This window comes from Pavona decussata, unplaced genomic scaffold (assembly GCF_977016875.1).
Source record: "Pavona decussata unplaced genomic scaffold, jaPavDecu1.1 SCAFFOLD_329, whole genome shotgun sequence".
In the NCBI taxonomy this organism is placed as follows: domain Eukaryota; kingdom Metazoa; phylum Cnidaria; class Anthozoa; order Scleractinia; family Agariciidae; genus Pavona; species Pavona decussata.
Window position 1 is genome coordinate 1,418,345 of NW_028145717.1, and position 21,539 is coordinate 1,439,883.

Genomic DNA, 21,539 nt, shown 5'->3' on the forward strand with positions numbered 1-21,539 from the left:
AAGAGGTAGTTGAAAATAGCGAAAAACAGTTGGTTAACAAGTTTATTTAAATATTTTGGATTCTTTCCTGAGATTCCTGGCAAATTGAACATCAAACGTATAATATTTATACATATACATATATTTTTTTTCAATTCCAAACTACTAATTTAGTTGTTTACGAAACTGTGGCATGATTCAACTTCGACAATTGCTGGTTGTATATTAGAGTTACCTAGCGTGCGGTTTTGGTTTGTTATTTTATGTTGTTTTCTTACGTCCTACCTTGGGAAAAGTTACATCTGCACAGTTTGTCCCAGACCACCACTTTTGCAGTTGAATCTTTCCGGTCAAACCCTCTGGTGGGGCTCCTTGGTACGCCATCCAGTCGACAGTTGCAAATGGGTTGAAATTCTCCTTTTTTCTCCCAGTTTGCATAACGCAAACAGTGAAATTTTCGGGACTGATATTTTCACTCCACGATGTCACTGCGTCGTGGACTGTTAAGGAATCGTTAAGTTTCATATGATTAACGGTGACTTGAACATGAACCTGTTTGTCCGGATAGAAGCGGTATGGCGGAAAAGCAACTGTTTTGCAGCTGGAATCGGACCATTCTGGAACATGGAGGAGTTCTACTCGGCCTCGAACAATAGGAAAACCTGACAGACAATTAAACGTGTATAACATTAGTTGGTCAAACTGATAACTCACTCTTTGGTTGGTATCTGATCTGCAGCACCTTTTGTGATGTGACCTAGTTGCTACAGTGACAGTTGTTTGATTAAAATCGCATTTTTGTTTTAACTTATAGTTTGGCATTAACCTCTCACCAGTTTGGTAGGTCCCACGTACCCGATTAACTTGTGGTCTGGCACACGAGACCCCGTTTTGCAGATAGCCGAGTGAGTTCTTTGCAGAGTACAAGTTTCTCGTTTCACCAAAGAAGAATGTACACCTGTATAATATGGTCTTCTGTTGAGCTTTTATGTAAGGTATTATTATAGATTATCTCTCTTACCTTCGCAACTTCCTGGATGGTAAACAAGGTTATTTTCCAGTCCTTTACAGTAACTTAACTCATGCCAGCATTTGTTGTCGTATGTTGTTCCATTCGCAGTACACACTGGATCCTGATAGGAGGGACATTGTTCAAGACACTCACAGCGGGCGTCATGCGCACTGTACGTCTTGCACACTCCAAACCGTGGACAATACACATTAAGGCAGGGATTGAGATCTGTAACAAAAAAAAAACAATAACAAAAATAGCTCAATATTTCCTTTAATGTCATACTTGGGTGTAAAATGAGAGATTTCTTGAATGTCTTGCTTCTTGGCATTGTAAGTAAAGATTACTAACTTTGGTAAGATTGCAGTAGATGAATATAAATAAATAAATGAATTAAGAAGTGTATTAAAACACAAAAAACATCTAAATATAATAAATGAAAAACCAACCTCCAATCACAGCATAGCTGACTGTTAAAGGGTCGTGACCGCTTCCTGATCCCTGTAAGTCTTTTACGCAAATCTTCATACCCTTAAGGCCAACCTCCTGCAAAAATAATAACAATTTGATAACACTTACTCTCCTTTTCATGTTTAGGTAAAAAGCCAGATCTTTATAATTAATAACTTTAACAATAATTTGAATTTTTTCCAACGTCCAAATCCAAATACTACAGAAGGAATGTTTAACGTGTCTAGCTAGTTCAGCTGTTCATCCCCATATGGAACAAAGTACGTTCTGATTCTTATCCTTGGGTCCACTTCCAAAGGAGGATTGTTTAACTTGTCTAGTTCATCCGTTCAACTCCATTTGGAACAAGGTGCGTGCTGATTTTTCTCAGGGACCCTTCACAAAAGAGGATTGTTTAACTTGTCTAGTTCAGCAGATCAATCCCATTTGGAACAAACTGTGTACTGATTCTTTTTTCAGAGTCCCCTCCCAAAGAAGAATTGTTTAAATTGTCTAAATAATTCGTTCAACCCCAGTTGCAGCAAAGTGCGTTCTTCTTCTTAACCCAGGGTTCCTTTCCACAAAAGGATTGTTCCACTTGTCCAGTCAGAAGTTTAAACCTATTTTGAATAAAGTGCGTTCTGATTCTTTCCTCGGGATCCCTTCCCACAGAAAGATGTTTAACTGGTCTTGTTTAGCAGTTCAGCCCCATTTTGAACAAACTGTGTTCTGATTCTAGTCTGACGTTCCTCTTCAAAAAGAGGATTCTTTAATATGTCTAGTTCAGCAGTTCAACCCAATTTGGAATAATTACGTTCTGATTCTTACCCCAGCGTCTCTTCCCACTGGAGGATTCTTTTACTTGTTTAGTTCATCCCTTCAATAACATTTGCAACAAAGTGGGTTCTGATTCTTTTCCCAGGGTCCCTTCCCACATCAGGATTGTTTGACTTGTCTAGTTCATCCGGTCAATCCCATTTGGAACAAAGTGCGTTCTGATACTCTTCTTCCCACAGGAGGATTATTTCACTTCTCTAGGTCAGTCGTTCAACCCCATTTGAAACGAAGTGTGTTTTGTTTCTTTTGTCGTGGTCCCTTCCCACAAGACGATTCTTTTACTTGTCTATTTCAGTGGTTCATCCCTACTTGGAACAAAGTGCTTTCTGTTTCTTTTCTAATGGTCCATTCCTACAGGAGGGTTGTTTCACTTGTCTAGTTCACTCGTTCAACCCCATTTGAAACGAAGTGCGTGCTGTTTCTTTTGTCATGGTCCCTTCCAACAAGAGGATTCTTTTAAATGTCCACTTCAGTAGTCTAACCCTATTTGGAACAAAGTGCGTCCTGATTCTTTTCTCAGTGTCCCCTCCAATAGGAGGATTCTTTTACTTGTCTAGTTTAGCCTTTCAACCTCATTTGGAACAAAGTGCGTTCTAATTCTTCTCTTAGGGTCCGTTACTGTAGGAGGATACCTTCAATTGTCTAGTTCAGCAGGTACACCCCATTTAGAACAAAGTGCGTTGTGTTTCTTATTCCAGGATCCCTTCCGACAGGAAGATTGTTTCACTTGTCTAGTTCAGCACTTAAACGCAATTTGGAACATTAAAGAGCGTTCTGATTCTTTTCTTAGGGTCCCTCCCCACAGGAGGTTTTTTTTACTTTTCTATTTCAGCAGTTCCACACCATTTGGAAAAAAGTGCATTCTGATTCTTATCCCAGGGTCCTTTCCGACAGGAAGATTGTTTCACGTGTTAAGTTCAAAGAGCGTTCTGATTCTTTTCTGAGGGTGCCTTCCCACAGGAGGATATATTCACTTCTCTATTTCAGCAGTTCCACACCATTTGAAACAAAGTGCGTTATGATTCTTTTCTCAGCCGTCGCTTTCCACAGGAGGAATCTTTCCCTTGTCTTGTTCAGTCGCTCAAACCCATTTTGAAAAAAGTGCGTTCTGATTCTTTTCCCAGGGTCCCCTCCCACTAGAGTATTGTTTCACTTGTCTAGTTCAGCAGTTTAAACCCATTTTCAACAAAATGCATTCAGATTATTTTCTCAGGGTCCCTTCCCACAGGAGGATTGTTTCACTTGTCTAGTGTAGCCGTTCAAAGCCATAGGGAACAAATTGCGTTCTTTTTCTTTTCCCAGGGTCCCTTCTCACAGGGAAAAATCCCGTCTTATAGAGCGAAAATAAGACAGCTGGTAACATCATACCTCCACCCAGGCCGTAATGATGTTGTTTTCTGGGGGAACAAAGCTTTTCGCTTGACGGTCATATTGGTGATGAACGGACACAAGGACAACTGGTGACGCATAGAACGTGGTGTTAAAAGGCACTTCCTAAAAACGATAGATCAATGAATAAACAAACAACTAATTAGATCTATAAATCAATACGGAAGTTTTAATAAATCTTGTGTAATGTTGAAGTAACTCAAGCAGTCATTAGGAATGAAAGTTTTTTCAGGAACTTTTTTTAGAAACGATATGATTTTTTATATTTATTTATTTATTTATTTATTTATCTAATTATTTATATTTGTTTCATTAAAGTTCATTTTACTATCTAATTTTTTTTAATGATTTACTTAAAAAAAAACTGTAAGTTTTCAGACTGCTCTGCAAAGGAATATTTTGAGACAATGCCTTTTTGTTTATTCTCAATTTTTGCCTGCTGGGTAATGTATTGATATTATTAAAAGAATAGAAATACTAATCACAACTGGTAATATCACTTTGAGTGACATATATTGATGATATTATAATAATAAGGCAAGTTCTAATTTGCTTCATAATGAAGCGAGGTGACTGACAGCTGTCACTTACCTGACAGAATCCACAGTTGTCGTTAGCTGAGGGTTTGCCTTTGTTGGGAAAAACCGCTTCTTCAGTGATCGTAAAATTGAGATTGGAACCATTGCCGAGGAAAGCGAACCAGTCCTATAACAAAGAAAACTTTCCATTATTATAACTTGTCTTTCCACCTAAGGTAAATTAAAATTAGTGTACGTTTTGATGTTACCGCTAAGTACAGGATGGTAGTCAGAGAAGCGACCTACCACAATTGTATCCTGGTGTTTTCCGTCAAAAGGCAAGAATTCTCGTATACAGACTTCAAATCCCCGACTTTCTAGATTTTCTAACCAAACATAGACGGCATCATTGGGTCTAGTACTTCGAGAGTATTTAGCGGTGACAAACACAGTAGGTCTTCCACCAAAGCTCTGCAAAACAATTTTTTTTTGCATCAGTCTAATGATGATTTAATTTATACGTGTACTCAATGCTCATTATTTGAAAGAATATCAACTGTTTCGGCAAGGTAAGGTTTCATTGAATACAAAGACGGACGGGAGGGAGGCAGAAATTTCGATGGGGCTGTGTCCTCCATGACCTCCAACCACAGAATCTCCGACCAATGTATCCAGTCTTTCTATACTCGTTGTTAGGACTACATGAAAAATAAAATTCATTCTCGTTTTCAGGTATTGAAATCTTTGTCCGTTTTCCGCATCAGTCATCAACTCTCATTCCTGCACTTTTGTTAAAACTTGTACGGGTGCCCTTTGTAAGCTCTTGACGACCCACAGACCCACATTACTATAAACAGCCATCGGTGTGTGGGAGAATTCTGAACATAATGAAACAGAGGCAGCTATAGACATCTTGGGTTTTTTGTGCTGCTCCGATTATTCGTTATGACAATTATCTTCTTGAGTGTAGGAACTGAGGCAAAATTGAATACCTCAGTTAACAAACAAACATGAGTCAGGGGAACTTTCTTTTACTAATTGGTATTGCCTGGCCGAGTATTGTGAATTTGGCACTGAATCTGGAAGATCTCATCCGAAATAGCATTGTCTTGGGGGTGGAAGACAAACAACTTTGTGGACATTTGCGACTGGATTCCTTCCTCACTTCGGAAAAGGCAATTGCAAAGTCCACGCAGTCTGAAATAGTGAAAAGCAACAAACTTTCCCACAGGAAAATACATTAGAGCCCCAACCAGCTAGAAAAGGAACAACAAGTGCATGCTGAAGACAGGAATGAGAAAAAGCAACCCAAAGCAAAGCACAAGGCTTAAAAGAATGCTGAAGAAAGATTTCCAGGATAATTTTGGCCCTCCACATGCAGAGACTCTGTCTAGCTACAGATCAAATACACGAAGAGCACCAAAGTGTGTCACTGAGCAAGAGCTTCCAGATCTCAATCATCAAGAAAGTGGGTGTGGTAAATTTCTCTGACATACAGCATGATAACGATTTCTTCCTGGGTGAACTTACTGAACTAGCTGCTGTTCAACGAGGTGCAAGAGATTAATGACCAGCAAGGTCACATTGAATAAGTAATTAGCCGAATTTTAAGTGGATACAATTGCAGATGTAACCGTAATTCCGCCAAGTCTGCACCACCGTCTAAAGCCAACCCCATTGCTAAGCAAGACAACCAGAAACTGAACTGAACTTTCACAGTAGAGTGACAGGTGCAAGAAACGTTTGCTCGAGTACAAGTGAATTTTGATAGAAAATTTAGAGAGAGCTTTGCTAGGAAGAGAACCAGCTTAACGTCTGAAGCTGACTCGGCAGCTTCAGCGGTGATGACTACAAGACTAATGTAGCAAACAAACAATCTAAGCTGTGCATTTGACTGGGCGTCATGAAGAAAAGCTCCATTCTCACACTCAAAGCGGATGCATAAACCGTTCCAAGTGACTATTCCAAAGACAGAACCCGACAGCTCTATCAGACAAATTAAAAGAAGAGTTGGATAGAATGTAAAAGACGGCCGTCATATCCATAGTAGACCAACTCATTGATTGGTATGAGCCCATGGAGGTAACTCCCAAGAGTAGCGGAAAAGTTAGGGTCTGTGTAGACCTGAGCAATATTAATGAGTAAATTAAGAGCTTGTGAGAACCACCCACTTTCAGCGGTAGACAAAACACGAGGACCATTGCCAGGTTCCAGAGTCTTCAAAAGACTCAGATTCAGAATTCTGGCAGAATAAGCTAGCCTGGGAATCACAAGACCATTGACAACGTTTCACACTACATAGGAACGTTTCTGCTTCAATGTCTTACCATTTGGCATCCGTTCTTGTTCAGAGAAATTCAAAAAAAAGCGTGAGTCAGATTCAGAAGGAACCAGCGGGCGTGAAATATTACATAGATGAAGTCTTGCTCCACAGGAGAAACCAGGAGTAACAGAAGAGTCGAGAGAAGAGAGAGAAGAAGGAGAAGAGTGGCCTGAGAAGAGTGGAGAAATTGAACAAGAAGTCAGAACAGTGAAGAACCTGATCACAAAAGAAAATGGTCCCGCTAAAGGATTGCTTCGGCCATAGTTCTCGGGAAAAAATAAAAATAAATAAATAAATCAAAGGGGAAGTGATAAGTTGTAGTCAAATGTAAAATAAAACAAAATAAGTCAAAACAAGATTAAAATTTGGCTATGAAAACTCCTACACCCCCCCCCCCCCCCCTTCCCCCCGCCGCCCCCTTTTTCCCTTTAAAAGACTTGTCAATGAAGCATGAAGCATGCCAAGACTAAAGTACGTCTACTTTCCTTAAATAACCTTTGACTGAGTAAACATACATCCGACACAAACCGCAATACTTGGATAAATGAAACAGAATTGCAGGAAATAAAGCTTTGGTGACCAAAAGTTGTGTTGCGACAATAAAAAATTGAAACCCTAAACAAAAAATGCTCTATTTTGATTTAATAACTGTATGACTTTCACGTCACGCAATTAACATTGAGAACTTATTTAAGCTTAATTCTAAAAACAAAGACAAGCTATGAGAAACAACAATATCATGACAGATTTCCCAATGAACTCAAAGCAAATCATCAAAGCATAAAATTCGAGTTAGAGGTCAATCCTTGATCATCGTTTAAAAAAACACTTTTTTAATTCTAAAACGCAAATAGGGTTTATTTCTGGAGAAAATATCTCATGGCTATTTCGATTGTTGATAAAAAGAATAACATTTAACTTAGGTTAAATGCAACAATTAAATTCGTTCTATAGGTCCATAATCTTTTCTCGATAGAGGTTTTTTTTTCGTTATTGATAATTAAATTTAGGTGATGTTGAGACTAGTCAAGGTAGAACATTATATAAATAAAATAACCTTGGACACTTCTACTATTGGTGAATGACACTACGCTGTTGAAGTTCATTCTGACCCTTGAGTATAAACGGCGCAGGGTGGTTGTAGCTTTTGAGTCTATGGATCAGACGAAGCTCTTCATAATATAATATATGAATGGCCTAAGAGTGGTTCTACGTTTGAGTTTGTGGATAGGACGAAATACTACTACGTAACCTTTCAAATGAAAGCTACTAAGCAGAAAACATTTCCGGAATATTTTGATGTACGAAGGAATATTCAAGTGCAAGTGTCCAGTTTTCAGGTGAAGTACAAGTGTGGAAGTATTCAAGTGTTAAGTGTACAGTGGTGCTGCTTGTTTTGCTGAATATATCTGGTCAATTCTGAGTAGTTTAGCCTGTGGATAACTTCTGCCGTACTTTATTACGGTATTCCTGGTGCTATATGCTGCCCTGAAAGGTGTCTCTAAAATTTGACTCTGAAAACAAAATTTCTTAAGTACAGCCTTAAGGTAGAATTGAGAAGCATTTTCCACTTGTGCTGATTTCCTGATTATTATGTTGCACTGTTTTGCACACTTTCATTCTAAATTTCCATTCCCTAAAACGTTTCGGGAGTATAACGGTCAAAGTTGCACTTTTCTGTGATGATGGTAGTAATTTTCTGTGCGGCAGAAGATGCTCTTTACTTTTCAGTTTGTGCCTGGTAAATACTCAGTTCGTCTTTTTATCAGCATTATCGTGTAGTTCTGTTTACTATGCTGCATAATAATTTCACTTTCAATTTCTGAATGAAATGTTTACGACGGTTTTGGGACCCAGTGAAAATTGTTTTTTTTTATTACTTTTCTTGGTGCTGCTTTTCTCGATCATTGAGATCAAGTCCCAGTTTTGGAGAGGCTGCAGAAGGATTTCACCATTTAAGTGATATCTATTGCCATCAAATGACGTAGTTTTCTGAGCTGAAGGGATAAGCATTGTTGTTTAGTGCGCACTAGAATGGGAAGACATTGAGTATGGACAGAACTGCTGAGGAAGTTTCATTGATGACATTTCCTGTGAAACATTGGTTCTGTAAGATTCGATAGCTCTTTCTTCTTGGTTGTTGTCTCATATAAAAGGGAAAATGGTAACGAAATCCGAAATGGCAACATTTGACACCCAACGGAACACCCTTTTTACTTGATCTAACTGGGCAGGGCAGGTGGACCTGTTGGTTTTAAGCGTCAAACGGGCAACGTGAAAATTGAAGAGTGAATGTATCGTTAGCTCTAACGTCACTACTATTGTCTAACCTTAGAAAAGGTGACTTTATCACACTTGGTTTCTGTTGTCCACATTCCACTGAAAGTTAAACTTCCATGTGATATCCCTGGTTTGTCTTGGAAGGCCACCCAGTTGATTGTTCCTGTGCCATTTGTGGAGCCTGTTGCACGCTGACATAGCTGAAATCCTGACGTATTTATCTCGGTTGCCCAATAGGCAGGCGGTGAATGAACAATAGAGGAATCCTCATGACTCAGTGACACAAAAACTCGAACCTAAAAGTTGAAAGGTAGAAGAGTACAAGAACGTTGAGCAGGAGAGTAACGTCTTACAAATAAAGATGATTCGTTTGTTTGGATTTCACAAATTGAGGCCGGGAGCAATGCCAATGGAGGTTATACATTAATTTCCGCCCTCTTTACACAATCAAAAGAGTCTCAAAATAATAACAACAACTATTCCGAAGTCTGCTTAGAAATATAACTATAGTAAAGCATGTATGATTGGAAAACAATCACTGTTTTTCTTTGACGTCGTCAAGAAGCTCAGTTGAATAGATTTTTCCGTGTATTGCGAGAGAACTTTTTAGGGGCCCCTTGTCACCATTCGCCATCACATGGCATCGTTTATTGTTTTATTTCAGTTTTGTTTTGTTTTCTCCTTAGCCATTCACTATCCCTGCCACGCTCTATTCCGAACGGTTTGTTTTTGCAGTTTTTGTCTTTTTGTCTAAGAATAAAATGACCCAACATAAAATAACTTGTAACCTTCTAAGAGACCATGCAACTTGATTCTACTGGAGCCTTATCGGTTTGGAAATACATGCAAGGAAACGTAGGCTAATGACTGGTACACAATCACAGTTCTGTATTTCACAGGATTCGTGTGCTTTTTGCATGCTTTATTCACTCACGGATTACGAAGATTATCTTTACTTAACGTAACAAGGCAAGTGAAGAATTTTAGACTGAATGTTCCATTCATTTATTTGAGGTTCAATTGACGACTGTAACCCAGCAATGGCAAATATATTTTCCTTTTTCAAACAATTCTGTCTCTCATTCGATGTAAAAACAAACTTATATTTGTCGGAATCAAGCGAAAATTTGTTTAATGTGTCCCATTAATCTGTGAAATAACATGAAACGCAGCATCAAAATAGTAGGAAAACTAGATTTCCTGCTGTATATAAAACACCAAATTCCTTTCTAGTTGTTGGACACGGTATATTTCAATAGGGGAATTCGTTCGCATTACATATCCCTGGGGTTCGAAAAAAAGAAAATTAACTTCCCCAAGGATGTGATAAACAGCAAGTTGCCCCGGAATCACCATGAAGCTCGTTGTCATTCTTAGAGTTATAAACTTACCGTTCCCGATCCACTGAACGTCTGAGGGAATACCACATTTGAGCAACGTGGCAATGTACAGTGATCAGGTACATCACAGCCGCTGTTGCAGTTCCACCCCTGTGGTGTCTCAGTTGAATTTATTCTTCCTCTCTGCATGGTGACACCTAAGGATTCAAAAGATAATCCGGTTGGAAGATATTGTATTTAACGAGAGAATAGAGGGAAGGGGGTGGGGTGCTGTTAGTGGCAGTAAAGGTGCACCATACGGAAAGATAGTTAAAAATAATAATGATAATTTAGTGGAATAAATTGTGCATCACAGAGAGCACCACGTACAGAAGTAAAACAAGCCAAAATCAATTTCTTATCATGTTACAGAACATGAAAGTAATCATTGCACCATACTGTTTTGCAATCTGACAAGCTACTCGTGTAACAATGAACCCGAAATAGAACAAAACCTTTCAGTCTGCAAGTGAGAACTTGTACCAGCCCAGCAGGAAATCCCATTAATTGTTTTTAAAAGAGCAGAGGTCGCCAATTTGCTAGAAAGATATTAAGGCTACATAACCAAGTCACAACCGTTGAGATATAATTGCCTCAATGAAGACTATTCCATTCCCAAATGATGATTGAGAATCCTTCCAAGCAGCGTTTACATATTCAATGTTTTTGACGAATGCCAAAATATTCTAGCCCACACTACACACTATTCATGAAACGTAAAACCCAGAATGTAAAACTCAAAATAGATTGAGACTTCAGAGAAGACTTTCTTAGTTGGCCATAAAATCCTGCAACCGTTTAGCAAAATTACATGGTATATTCTCACCGAATTTATTTAATTTCCACTGTTGAACTTCATAGGTGACGTATTTAGTGGCAAGACTATTAAATTCGAAAGGGGGTGTGTACAGTCTTTATTTTGAGAACGCTATAGGAGGAAATATCTCCTCTAGTTGGTAAATATTCGCTATTCATTTAATGTACTCGGGACGGAGAGAAGATTGTCTGCCAAAAGAATGCTCTTGTGCTGAAAGTTATGCTTCAAGAGGGTAAACCTATAAATAGGTTAACTACAAACGTGTTATCGTTGCCAATTTCAATGGATGCTGACATCTGTTGTGTTGCCAAGTAACTGCAAAACATGCTTGTCTATGCAACTTCAATTTTAGTTGTATTATTTTAACCAAGAGGTAAGTTAACTTTGCAAAAGTGAACTACACCAAACAAATAACGGAATTCGGTATCAATGTTGTCGGATCTTTCAAACGGAATTTAAGATTGGAATTCTCCAAGGACAGCGCAGGTTCGGTAAAACCCGGAAATCTCTGTACATATCCTTTTATAAATGGTACGAAAAGCTATTGTTTCATGAGTACTTCTAGAAGACGACGGACATGTCTGAGAAAGAACTAAATTTCATCGCGTTTTATGTTTTTGTTTCGTCTTCGTGGCAATGCAAGAAAATTTGGGATCTTCGTGCGGTGGGAAAGAGGGGAGGGGGGGGGCGTGTCCTTGATGTCCATTTACTTAGTAAAATTCTAACATTTCCTCAAATTATCAACCAAAAACAGAAACTGAAGTCACAAAAGAATAATTGAAATACATGTTTAACTTTTCCTTGCAAACAAAATCTAAATTACGTCTCGAAAAGTCTCGGAACACTTCGATGTCTACGAATGCACATGAACGTTATGGTACTCTAGCTTACCTTTCACGGTAGATGCAAAATTCCCCAGGTATAAGAGAAACATCAATGCTGATATTTTCCAATGATCCATCTTGCAGCAATATTGGGAAATCTAAAGGAGTAATCCTTGACTTGGACCTATACACGAGCTGTTTTATAACCCCTGTTTGACAACCCACGTGATTTCTCATACGTTAGCAAGGGTGTATCAATTCCTCTAAAACAATGATGGCATTTTTACAAGTAAACTAATGAAGAAATAAAATCTTGGCATAGACACCTCACCTGTGACATTTTTTGGCAGCGCAAATTTTAACACCTCACATTTTGTTTGGAAGGATAAAAAATATGGCTTTATTGTCTGCATGAACAAAAAAAATTCATTATTAATAATATCGTGCAATTTGTACTGTTTTACTAATCAAAGTATTGACCATTTTAAAGCGCGAGATAACACAGCTAGAAAAGAAGTTTTCCCGCCTTAATTTGGAAGAGCGCAAGGCATTCTGGACGACATCTGCTTATAAACATAGCACTGAAACTGAAGTTGTTTCAGCGCAATTTAAGTACCACTTAATCATAACAGCTAATAGATTTGTGATAAGATAACTGAGCAGCTTAATGTAAGAATAGATTTTATATCACAATGTATCACGTGAGAATCATTTGCCGGTCTGGTGGACACTCACTTACTCCGCCTGTCCCTTGTTTTCTCTTTGTGAGTTCTTCACTTTCTCCTACCCCTCCCGTGTATTTTCAGCTCCCTCCTTTTCCTCTGTGGTTCAAGTCTCATTGCCTCTATTTTTGCTGTTGCAAAGAATTGGGCAAGGCTCCCATTTTTTTTTCACATATCCGTATCAACGTCACTTTTGATATTCTGCATCTTGTGTACCCTTTTCCTCCCTCAGTCGACTTCTCTCTCTCTCTCTCTTTCTCGTTTGGGTTACCACCCCCTGTTCTCCTCATAAAGTAAACATTCATGAATGTGACCCTTGTCGTTAGACCGTGAAGTGTATTAAATTTAGTCTCATTTCTCTAGTACAATAGAAAAAGTCAACTTGCGACCCTTATTGTCTGTAAATACCATAAACAATACTTCAGGATTCTAAATGGCAAACACATATCACGAATAAATGTTTAAGTGGCAATATTTTCATTCTCGTTGTCGTTATTTTATTATGCGCAGTAAAACTATCTGTATGCACAGTATCAGAAAGCAACACAGGGCGCATAGCGTAACCTGTGAGCCAAGCGAAACTTAAAATAGCAGGTGAATAAATCAATAAAATATATATATGTATATATATTTTATTGATTTTATTTAAAAGTCATAGTCCAGATGTCTGGAAATCTAAAACTCATAAAAATAACTATTCATGGCCTAAGATTGGTCTATCAATCTTGGTATAATATAACATTATCATGTTACTACTTTGAAAGTTCTTGCAATGTTCAGCGTCGCCGATAAAACTGCCTTCTGCATTCCCTCTAAGACTTTAGTAGTCTTTCGCCCAACCAGTGATCGCACACTAATTATTATTATTATTATTATTATTATTATTATTATTATTATTATTATTATTATTATTATTATTATTATTTAAATGACTCGCCTTTTCTGAAAGTTGACATTACGATCCCACTTTAAAGAAAGTTTCGCCCAGAAACTGTTAATAAGAGTCCCTAAAACACAAATAAAGTGACAGACATTTCCTTTTAGGAACTTTAGCTTCAGCAAAACATATGTTCCTCTGCATTCTAAGGAAATCTGTCCCACTTTGTTTGATATCAGAAAGAGAGCGGAAGGCTGGCAGATGTCAGCCGTAACTTATTTATAAGTGACCGTAGATGACAGTACACTTAATTTGGTTATTTTGATGAGGATTCCGCCCAGCTTTGCACGTGCTCAACTTTTGTTCTAGAGAAGAACGGTATTTTACTATGGATATTGTCTGTTTATATCTCTGTCAACTAATGGCAACAGGTTAATTGCCAGACGAGCATTGTTCTGCTGAAAGTTATTTTTGTCACCGTAAAGTAAAATCAAAGCCATAGGTAACGTTTTAATCGTCTGTTTTGTCAACTGTCACTTTCACTATTCAAGTGAATTACAAAGTAAGCCTCTCGACTTTGGCTAATTGATTACAAACTGAATTATGGCGACGCCGATCATAACAATTTTTATAAGCTGCAGCGCTGACATCACGTATAGCAAGTCAGAACTTGCTCAAGCTACTTTAGTATTTTTGTCCAGTACTTGAACTCAGAGGTCAGTAAACTTTGCGAAAATAAAAATAGCTGCACGAAACGAAACAAGAACTTTCTTTGACAATGGAGTATGTTGTTATTTTGTAATCGAAATAAAGCTGTCATTCTATTAAGAACTTGTCTAAGTAGGATATATCCTCTTCGCACGGAGGGCTTTCTGAAATTAATCAAATTAAAAAATACTTCTTCATTAACTTAACGTGATGAAAGGTGTCTTAGACATTTTTGAAGTTACGATCAAATAGATTAAATAACTAACCGAAAAGCAGTGCTTGAGATTTATTTGTTTTAGGCTGTAAAAATAAATAAATAAATAAATAAATAAATTAGTCAAGTTTACTTTTCATGTGACATGAAAAGGCAGACGTGTTGATATTTCTTCCGCACGGTTATTGTTTAATAGCCACAAAATCATTGCGGAAATTGATATTGTTACACTAAACTTCGGTTAATTCAGCTGACCCTCAGCGGTTTGCTGAAAGAAACACTGTCTAGTGAAACAGGAAAAGCGGTCAGCAGATGGAAAATAAAGTATCCTCTCCCCAAAACACAAAACTGAAACAATTTCCGCCACGGTCTGATTATTATTATTAACTCTCGACTTGCGGACACCTCGCTATTACGGAAACCCCAGTAATGCGGACAGCAGCTAAATCCCCGGCAAAAATTAAACTACCGTATTTTCTCGATTAAACGCACCCGGGGTTTTTTCGACGCCGGCGTTTAATCGAGAAAATATGGTACAAACGTTTAACTGAAATAAATTCCCGCTATAACGGATTCTTTCTACTAAGGACACTAACTTGCGGTCCCGAGGATGTCCGCATTAAAGGGAGTTGACTATAAATAGGGCAGGGATGCGGGAAAAGTGAAGGGGGAGGAAGTCAATTTGGACATCTCGATTTCCCATACTCTTTTTATTAACATCCCTGGCATCTGTTGCCAGGTTCTCGCTTCAATCCCTGTTCTCCGGTTTAAGTGTCAGCAAATACTTGAGGCTGTTCATAATATTTTGCTATTTAACGTACCTGGACCCAGTTTCTTTGTTCAACGGACTGCACTTAAATCCTTATTTCTAATTTCAAGGCCTTAAAGGACTTACACGTGTTATGAGTAATTGATGTCTAAGCCGAATTATTTTCTTTCCCTGTATCCTGGAAGTTCACATTAGTGACTCGCCATAAGACAAAAAATTCGCAGGTTTGACAATTACGTAAAATTCTAACTTTTGAGAAAAACTTTTTAAAAGTTGAAGTTTTCGTTCAACAGGAATGTTAATACGAAATATGTGACTAAAAATGCCTTAAACCGTCCAAAAGCATAGTTCACACACTCTGCCTCCTTCCTCTTGTCTTTGCTTTATCTTTGCTTTTTCTTAGGCCCCTCAGTACAGTCAACTTCATTTTTTGCGGACACTGTCGGGATCGCGAGTTAGTGTCCTTAATAGCGAGAGACCGAAATAGCGGGAATTTATTTCAACCAAACGTCTGTAGTTTATTTTTGCCGGGGGTTTAGCTGCTGTCCGTAATAGCGAGGCGTCCGCAAGGCGAGAGTTGACTGTAGCGAGAGGCCGTAACAGCGGGAATTTATTTCAGTCAAACGTCTGTAGTGTATTTTTGCCGGGGATTTCGCTGCTGTCCGTATTATCAGGGTGTACGTAATAGCGAGGTGTCTGCAAGGCGATAGTTGATTGTAGTTTTCTTCTCTTTTTTTCTGTTCTTTCCTCTGTGCCAGGTGAACAGGCGCCTGATCCTGTTGCCTGCTTCCGATTTTTGTAAATTTTCCTGGGGGAATGCCTAGAGCATTAAAAGCTTCAAAACAGCAGAAGTGCCAATGTTGAAGGGTGCAACAGCACCATATAGACCCATTTCAAGAATTTCTCGCCCAACATACACTTCCTTAGGGATATGTTGCGGTATCATACCGTTCAAAGCCTTGTTCCGGTTTTGGGTTTTCCCATGCAAACACTTTTCCAGCAAGGTGTCATCACTCAGTCTCACGTACTGTGTTTAACTTTAGCAATAACTTGCAAGGGAAGTCCAGGTCCATGTTTATAGAGACTTGTCCTGTTCGCTTTATCTTGCTGGTACTCGCACCAACTTGTGCTGCCAGTGGGAAGGGACTCGCGGGAAGCACAGTGGATGAGACTGGCATAGATGGCTTCTTTTCACTCAAGCCAAATTCCCCACATTTTCCCGAACAGCAATTCCATGATAATTTTGAAGCTTGTCAACTGTTCTATCAGTTAGTTCCCCCCTTCCTCCCATGCCTGGGTTTTCGTGCTTCAACTTTCGAAGCGCTGTGTCCACCCTTTTCTGCACATGACCAATGCACCTTTTTTTTCAACAGTAATTCCAGAAGCTTGATACACATTCTGTACTCTACTAAAACTTGCTATCACCCTCTTCATAAAGCCTGGTTTACACGTACGACGCAAACGTGAGCAGAAGCACAAGCAGAAGCACAAGAAACCTACGTGTAAACCGGTGCGACGCAAGCATAAGCGCCTCGTGCTTGCACTTGTGCTTATGCTTGCGTCGTCCCGGTTTACACATACGACGCAACGACGCAAGCATCAGCACAAGCGTAAGAAAAGAAAAATGAAAAACAGTGACAAGTTGTCAGCTAATCTCGTTCCCCGATCTCAGTAGTCGGTTCGGGAATGTCGAAATGTGAGATCTGGTAAAGTTCGATACAACGCCATTTCTGGTTGGTTACCTGAGTTAAGAATGCCTCATTCTAATCTGCTCTGTGATTGGCTCTTTCCTTCTGTGTTTGGTTTTCGCTCAGTTCGTGGAAGAAACAAAATCACAAACACGGAACACGGAAAAGTCTTCGCCCCGATGAAGATTGTCATGCGACGTTTAAATACATACATGCCGTTTGTGTGGGGAGAGAACAGTGAGAAATTGTATTTTCGGTAGGCAACAGCGACTTTAGCCGAAAAGAGTTTGCAGTAAACGTTCAAACGGCCTTTCCAAATTACACCAGTTTCCAACACGATGGACTTTTACGAAAAATGGAGGTAGGTCATATTTTATTTTATATTTCTTTTGTTGTATTTCTTGACAAAAAATGATTACATGTTTAGTAAACGCCAATTAATTTCCCCGAAATACCTTTCCTTGAGGTTGCTGAACACGCGCGCCGCGTTTGCTAGCATAGTTTTAGTTTTTGTCTTCTGCTAAAAGACTATTTTTCTTCTATTGATTGGACTGGACTCTGAGTAAGAGACTTAATAATAAAATATTAGTCCTTTCACGCCAGTGTGCTTATTCCTTCAAGATCCATACAACATCTCTCATAGGACTACTTTTGAGAAATTGATAGAGTGTCCACACAATAATATTATTCCTTTGGTGTAATCAATATCCCTTCCACCCTTCAGCTAAAACAAATGAAAAATGCCTGACTTATGACTGCCCAAAAAATAGTAATGAAACCCATACCACAAAAGAAAACACCTTGTCCTCTTTATGTAAGTGTAGTAAGTTTAATTTTATCCCCTCTCCCCCACCTACTGCATTAAAAAAAACTAGGACCCAAAATATGAAACTAGCCTTCCTCTGTTTAAATCAAAATAGGGACATTGGCTTTCATGTCTGCACCACCTTATGTTTTGCAGGTCGATACTTGTGCTAGGCTTTAGAAAAGAAGTAGTTTTAAAAGGAGGACATGCCTCTTTGGATTTGACATCACTTATGGTTCTTAGAATCTTTTTGCCATGTTCTTTTCTTCAAGGTAGGGGAGTTTCTCCATTATTTTATCATTAGTATGGATTCCTTGAAGTACTAAACACACTTCATTTGCTACTTCCATTGTTAATCCTGAGCACATTCTCTGATACAAATAGTTATCACTGGCCTCAATTTCTCCTTTATTTCTTGTTAATATGCCTTTATTTCTTCCACCTGATTTCCAGGGAGAAGCAAGTTCCTAAAGTTCCTATCAGTGATGTAAATATCTTCAAGGGCTAAAACAGCTGGACACTGCTCAACACATAATTAAGAGCAATGACAGTCATTTCGGGCAAAGGCTTTCACAACAGCTGCATTTCTCACACAAAAGCCCAAACAAAAGTGTTTAAGCAAAAGGCTGCACAGCTTTCTGGGGTGGTTACACTAATCTGTCATAATGGGTTGCATTTATTCAATATTTGCACCAATATTATTAAAGTAAAGTTTTGATGTAGAAGGCTTCCCATCTCTTCCACTTTCTTGGAAAAACACCTTCCATAGTTTGGGGAAGACCAAAATGAATAAATTAGTATCGTTCCAACTCAAGGAGAATCAAACCCCATTCCCAAAGCCATTGTGGCAAATAATATTCATGGTCAGTCTGTAGAGAATGAGTGAGAGCTAAAAGTCCATTTTGAGGAATTTGGGGAGACGCAATGAGGTAGAACTGGTGATCCCCAAGCTTTCCATCTAAAAAGGCACATCCAACTCCACACAGTACTACTGATGAGTAAATAATAGACAGGCTTAATTTTTAACATTGGTGGTGACAGGTGCATCCTCTATGGGCGAAAATATTTAATCAAACTGGTCAACATTGCTTTGTGTTAAGATAGGAGAGCCTTTGTAGCACTCCATAAATTTTTCATATTAAAACTTTGTATGATTGTAGTTTGGTTGTTTTTCTGTTTTTCTGCAACAATCTTAGCTGTAGGAAATACTGAGGAAAGTGTTCCTAGTTTGCTGTACTTTGAAGTTGTGCCCCCTGAACAAAGATGCAATTAATAAAAAAAAACATAGTCATTGTCTGGGATGTTGTTATTCTTTCCATTAGAATAAGACAATATAATTACCAGTAAATGGATTACGAGAAGGCTGAATCAAAAGGGATTCTCAAGTAACTAAGCCCTTTTTGACGGGTGGGGTGGTGGAAGGACGAACCATAAAAGAAGCTGCGATAATCACTGACAATATGGCTCGTATTTATTAGCTTTTAACCTTTAAGCCTCAGTGTCAACATACATTTTCTCCTTGCTGGTCTCTACATGTCCATTTTTCATAGTAGCATTATAAGAGGGTTCCTGAAATATCAAAAAATTTCACTATTGGTGATCTCATGATCTCTCCTTGATTGTGCATTGATATTATTAGGAGAAATTTGATACTGATCACTACTGGGGCTTAAAGGTTCAAGGTTCACTGTTCTGATATTTTTTATGCGCTTGTGTGAAAAGTCTTTGAACATAATTTTGTGTTGCTGGTCTTAATATTAAGAAAATATAGGACGTGGCATGCATGGGTGCAAATATCAATGCAAGAATTTTTTTTTGCTCAAGGAATTGGCATCAACAAGGAATTTTCATTCAAGACAGACACCGTTTTCAAAGTTTTTTTCCTCCACCACTTTTCTACAGTGGGTTTGTGTCTCACAGTTTGATTAAATTCTGTTAGTTCCTGGCTATGGAAGGCCATCAGGTTATGGAAAACTTAAGGATGGTTACTGAAGATCAGATTACTGTGATAGCTGTTTTGCTGCAGAAATGGGTGACAGTTCATTTGAGCATACAGACATGCACAGAAAAAAAATAGTGGAAATATTTTTTTTTTATTTGTTTTATATTTATCCCCCATTTGCTACTTTTATGAGCCCAAAAGACCTTCACACCTTCCTACTATTATTATTATTTTTTTTTTTGCTAAAATCAAGGACCCCATCAGAGGTGAGTGTCCATGTACCTGCTTTGAACATAAAGAACCTCCTATTATTAGTGTATCATCCTCTATGCATGTACAAATAAAACAAATTATACTCAGTACAACAATGATTATTTAAGCAGCTCACTGTGCCTTGCAAATCAAACGCAGATGATGACTTTTGTTCCTCATATCAAGAGTCAAATATTATTACACATGTGTATTGTGGTTCTAATTTTCGAGTCGGTGGACTCCGAAGTGTAAAATTATAACCTTTCGAACTTTACCAGATCTCCCCTCCGCCTGACCGTGGGAGATCTGGGTACGAGATTAGTTGTCAGTGTACATTCTAATCCGCCATGTTGGAATCAAATCTCGCGCCAAAATGCAGTCCGGCCGCGCGATTGTGCCACATTTTTATGCTTCTGCGCTTTCGTAGGTCACCTTGTGCTTATGCTTATCACACGTGTAAACGTCCTTGTGCTTATGCTTGTGCTTACGCTAATGCTTGCGTCGTACGTGTAAACCTGGCTTAATATTCTGTATACTGCAAATGATGTAGTTCCACAGATCGCCTGAAAATGTGGTCCTTGTAGAAAATGTCGCACGTGCCCCCGAACAAATTGCAACAACAAAGCGAGTTTCAACTGCAAGGTCTTTAAAGTTTACCGACAAATAGGGTAATATTTCGGTTTCCTCCACACCGACAAGGTCGACAAGATTGAAGGCGAAGCTTGATGAATATTAAAGCGACTTTGCGTAACCAGTCGGCAAATTGACGAAAATATCGCTATTTCCCGTCCTAAATTCTTTGATTGCAGTCAGTTGATAGGCATTTAAACGAGAAATTTTGAAAGTGTGCTCAAAGCTCACGTAAGCTCGGTCAAGTTCTGTCTCCGCCGTGATTTTTTTTCATTATTCCCACGAGACGCGTTCTGAGGTAATGGTTAGTCTTCCAGATTTTAGAAGGTTCACTGTGATTGGCTTAGCGGCGGAAAGGAATGTGGCGTTTGGGTAAACAAGCGTTTGTGGGGAAGAGGTAATACGAGTCCCCTAAAAACGACTGCGTGGGAGGGTAATAGCGCGGCAGCAGTACCGTATTTCAGAACCAAAGAAAACAAAAATCTGTTTAGGTTTGTAGCTAAGAATCGACATTGTGACAGACGTAACATTTAGCGTGGTATTATAAGATTTTTCATTAAAATTATTAAATTGTCAGCACATTGTAGATTTTGATTCCGTAAGAACCCGCAGAGGTGATTGAGCACATATATCGTCAGCTTGAGTACTTAACGAACTGACTTCATCTTCAAGCACAGCAGAACTGTTTTCTCCATCTACACAGCCTTCGTGGATGTAATTCCTGCAATTTGTGAACTATTCCCGAAAAATTTTCATTTTCTTTCGTCTTTGAGAAGCGACAGCGGGGATTCAAAAACCAAAATGGCGGCGATGAGTTCAAATAAAACCAAAACGAGGTCAGAAGCTTAGGCTAGGTCCCAGTCTCCCAAAGGAGAAATAAGATGAAAATTCAAAGGAAATTTCGGATATTTTGCCGCGTTTCCGACCCGCAAAGTGACCAGAAAACACGTTAACAAACAAACCTGTTTCCACGGCGGCAACGAAATGACATAACCTTCTTTAAGCTGAGAGGCATTTTAACACAAGATATTGGGACAAAAACCCGTCCATAAATGAAAACAAAGCATAAAAGATTTCAAATTAATGGAGAAAACTTTTTTTTACCAACACTTGCAATTTTTTTT

General features: G+C 38.7%; 1 protein-coding gene and 1 pseudogene across 4 annotated transcripts in view; both read right to left on the reverse strand.

Annotated features, from left to right (window-relative positions):
- Nucleotides 1–12,050, reverse strand: part of LOC146453616 (uncharacterized) — a 57,686-nt gene extending 45,636 nt beyond the window's left edge. For 2 of the 4 annotated variants that reach the window (XM_085096428.1, XM_085096427.1), the window contains exons 1-9: nucleotides 11,876–12,050; nucleotides 10,180–10,325; nucleotides 8,839–9,084; nucleotides 4,492–4,656; nucleotides 4,259–4,372; nucleotides 3,647–3,772; nucleotides 1,441–1,537; nucleotides 1,001–1,219; nucleotides 265–641 (exon numbers count right to left, since the gene is read on the reverse strand). In XM_085096428.1, coding sequence (XP_084952554.1) covers nucleotides 265–641; nucleotides 1,001–1,219; nucleotides 1,441–1,537; nucleotides 3,647–3,772; nucleotides 4,259–4,372; nucleotides 4,492–4,656; nucleotides 8,839–9,084; nucleotides 10,180–10,325; nucleotides 11,876–11,945 — 1,560 coding nt within the window. In that variant the 5' untranslated portion in view covers nucleotides 11,946–12,050. The remainder of the gene's footprint in view (nucleotides 1–264; nucleotides 642–1,000; nucleotides 1,220–1,440; nucleotides 1,538–3,646; nucleotides 3,773–4,258; nucleotides 4,373–4,491; nucleotides 4,657–8,838; nucleotides 9,085–10,179; nucleotides 10,326–11,875) is intronic. The other 2 variants (XM_085096424.1, XM_085096426.1) reach the window with 2 other exon arrangements.
- Nucleotides 12,051–14,223: 2,173 nt separating this feature from the next.
- The window catches only part of LOC146453618 (uncharacterized), a 35,810-nt pseudogene continuing 28,494 nt past the window's right edge, over nucleotides 14,224–21,539 (reverse strand).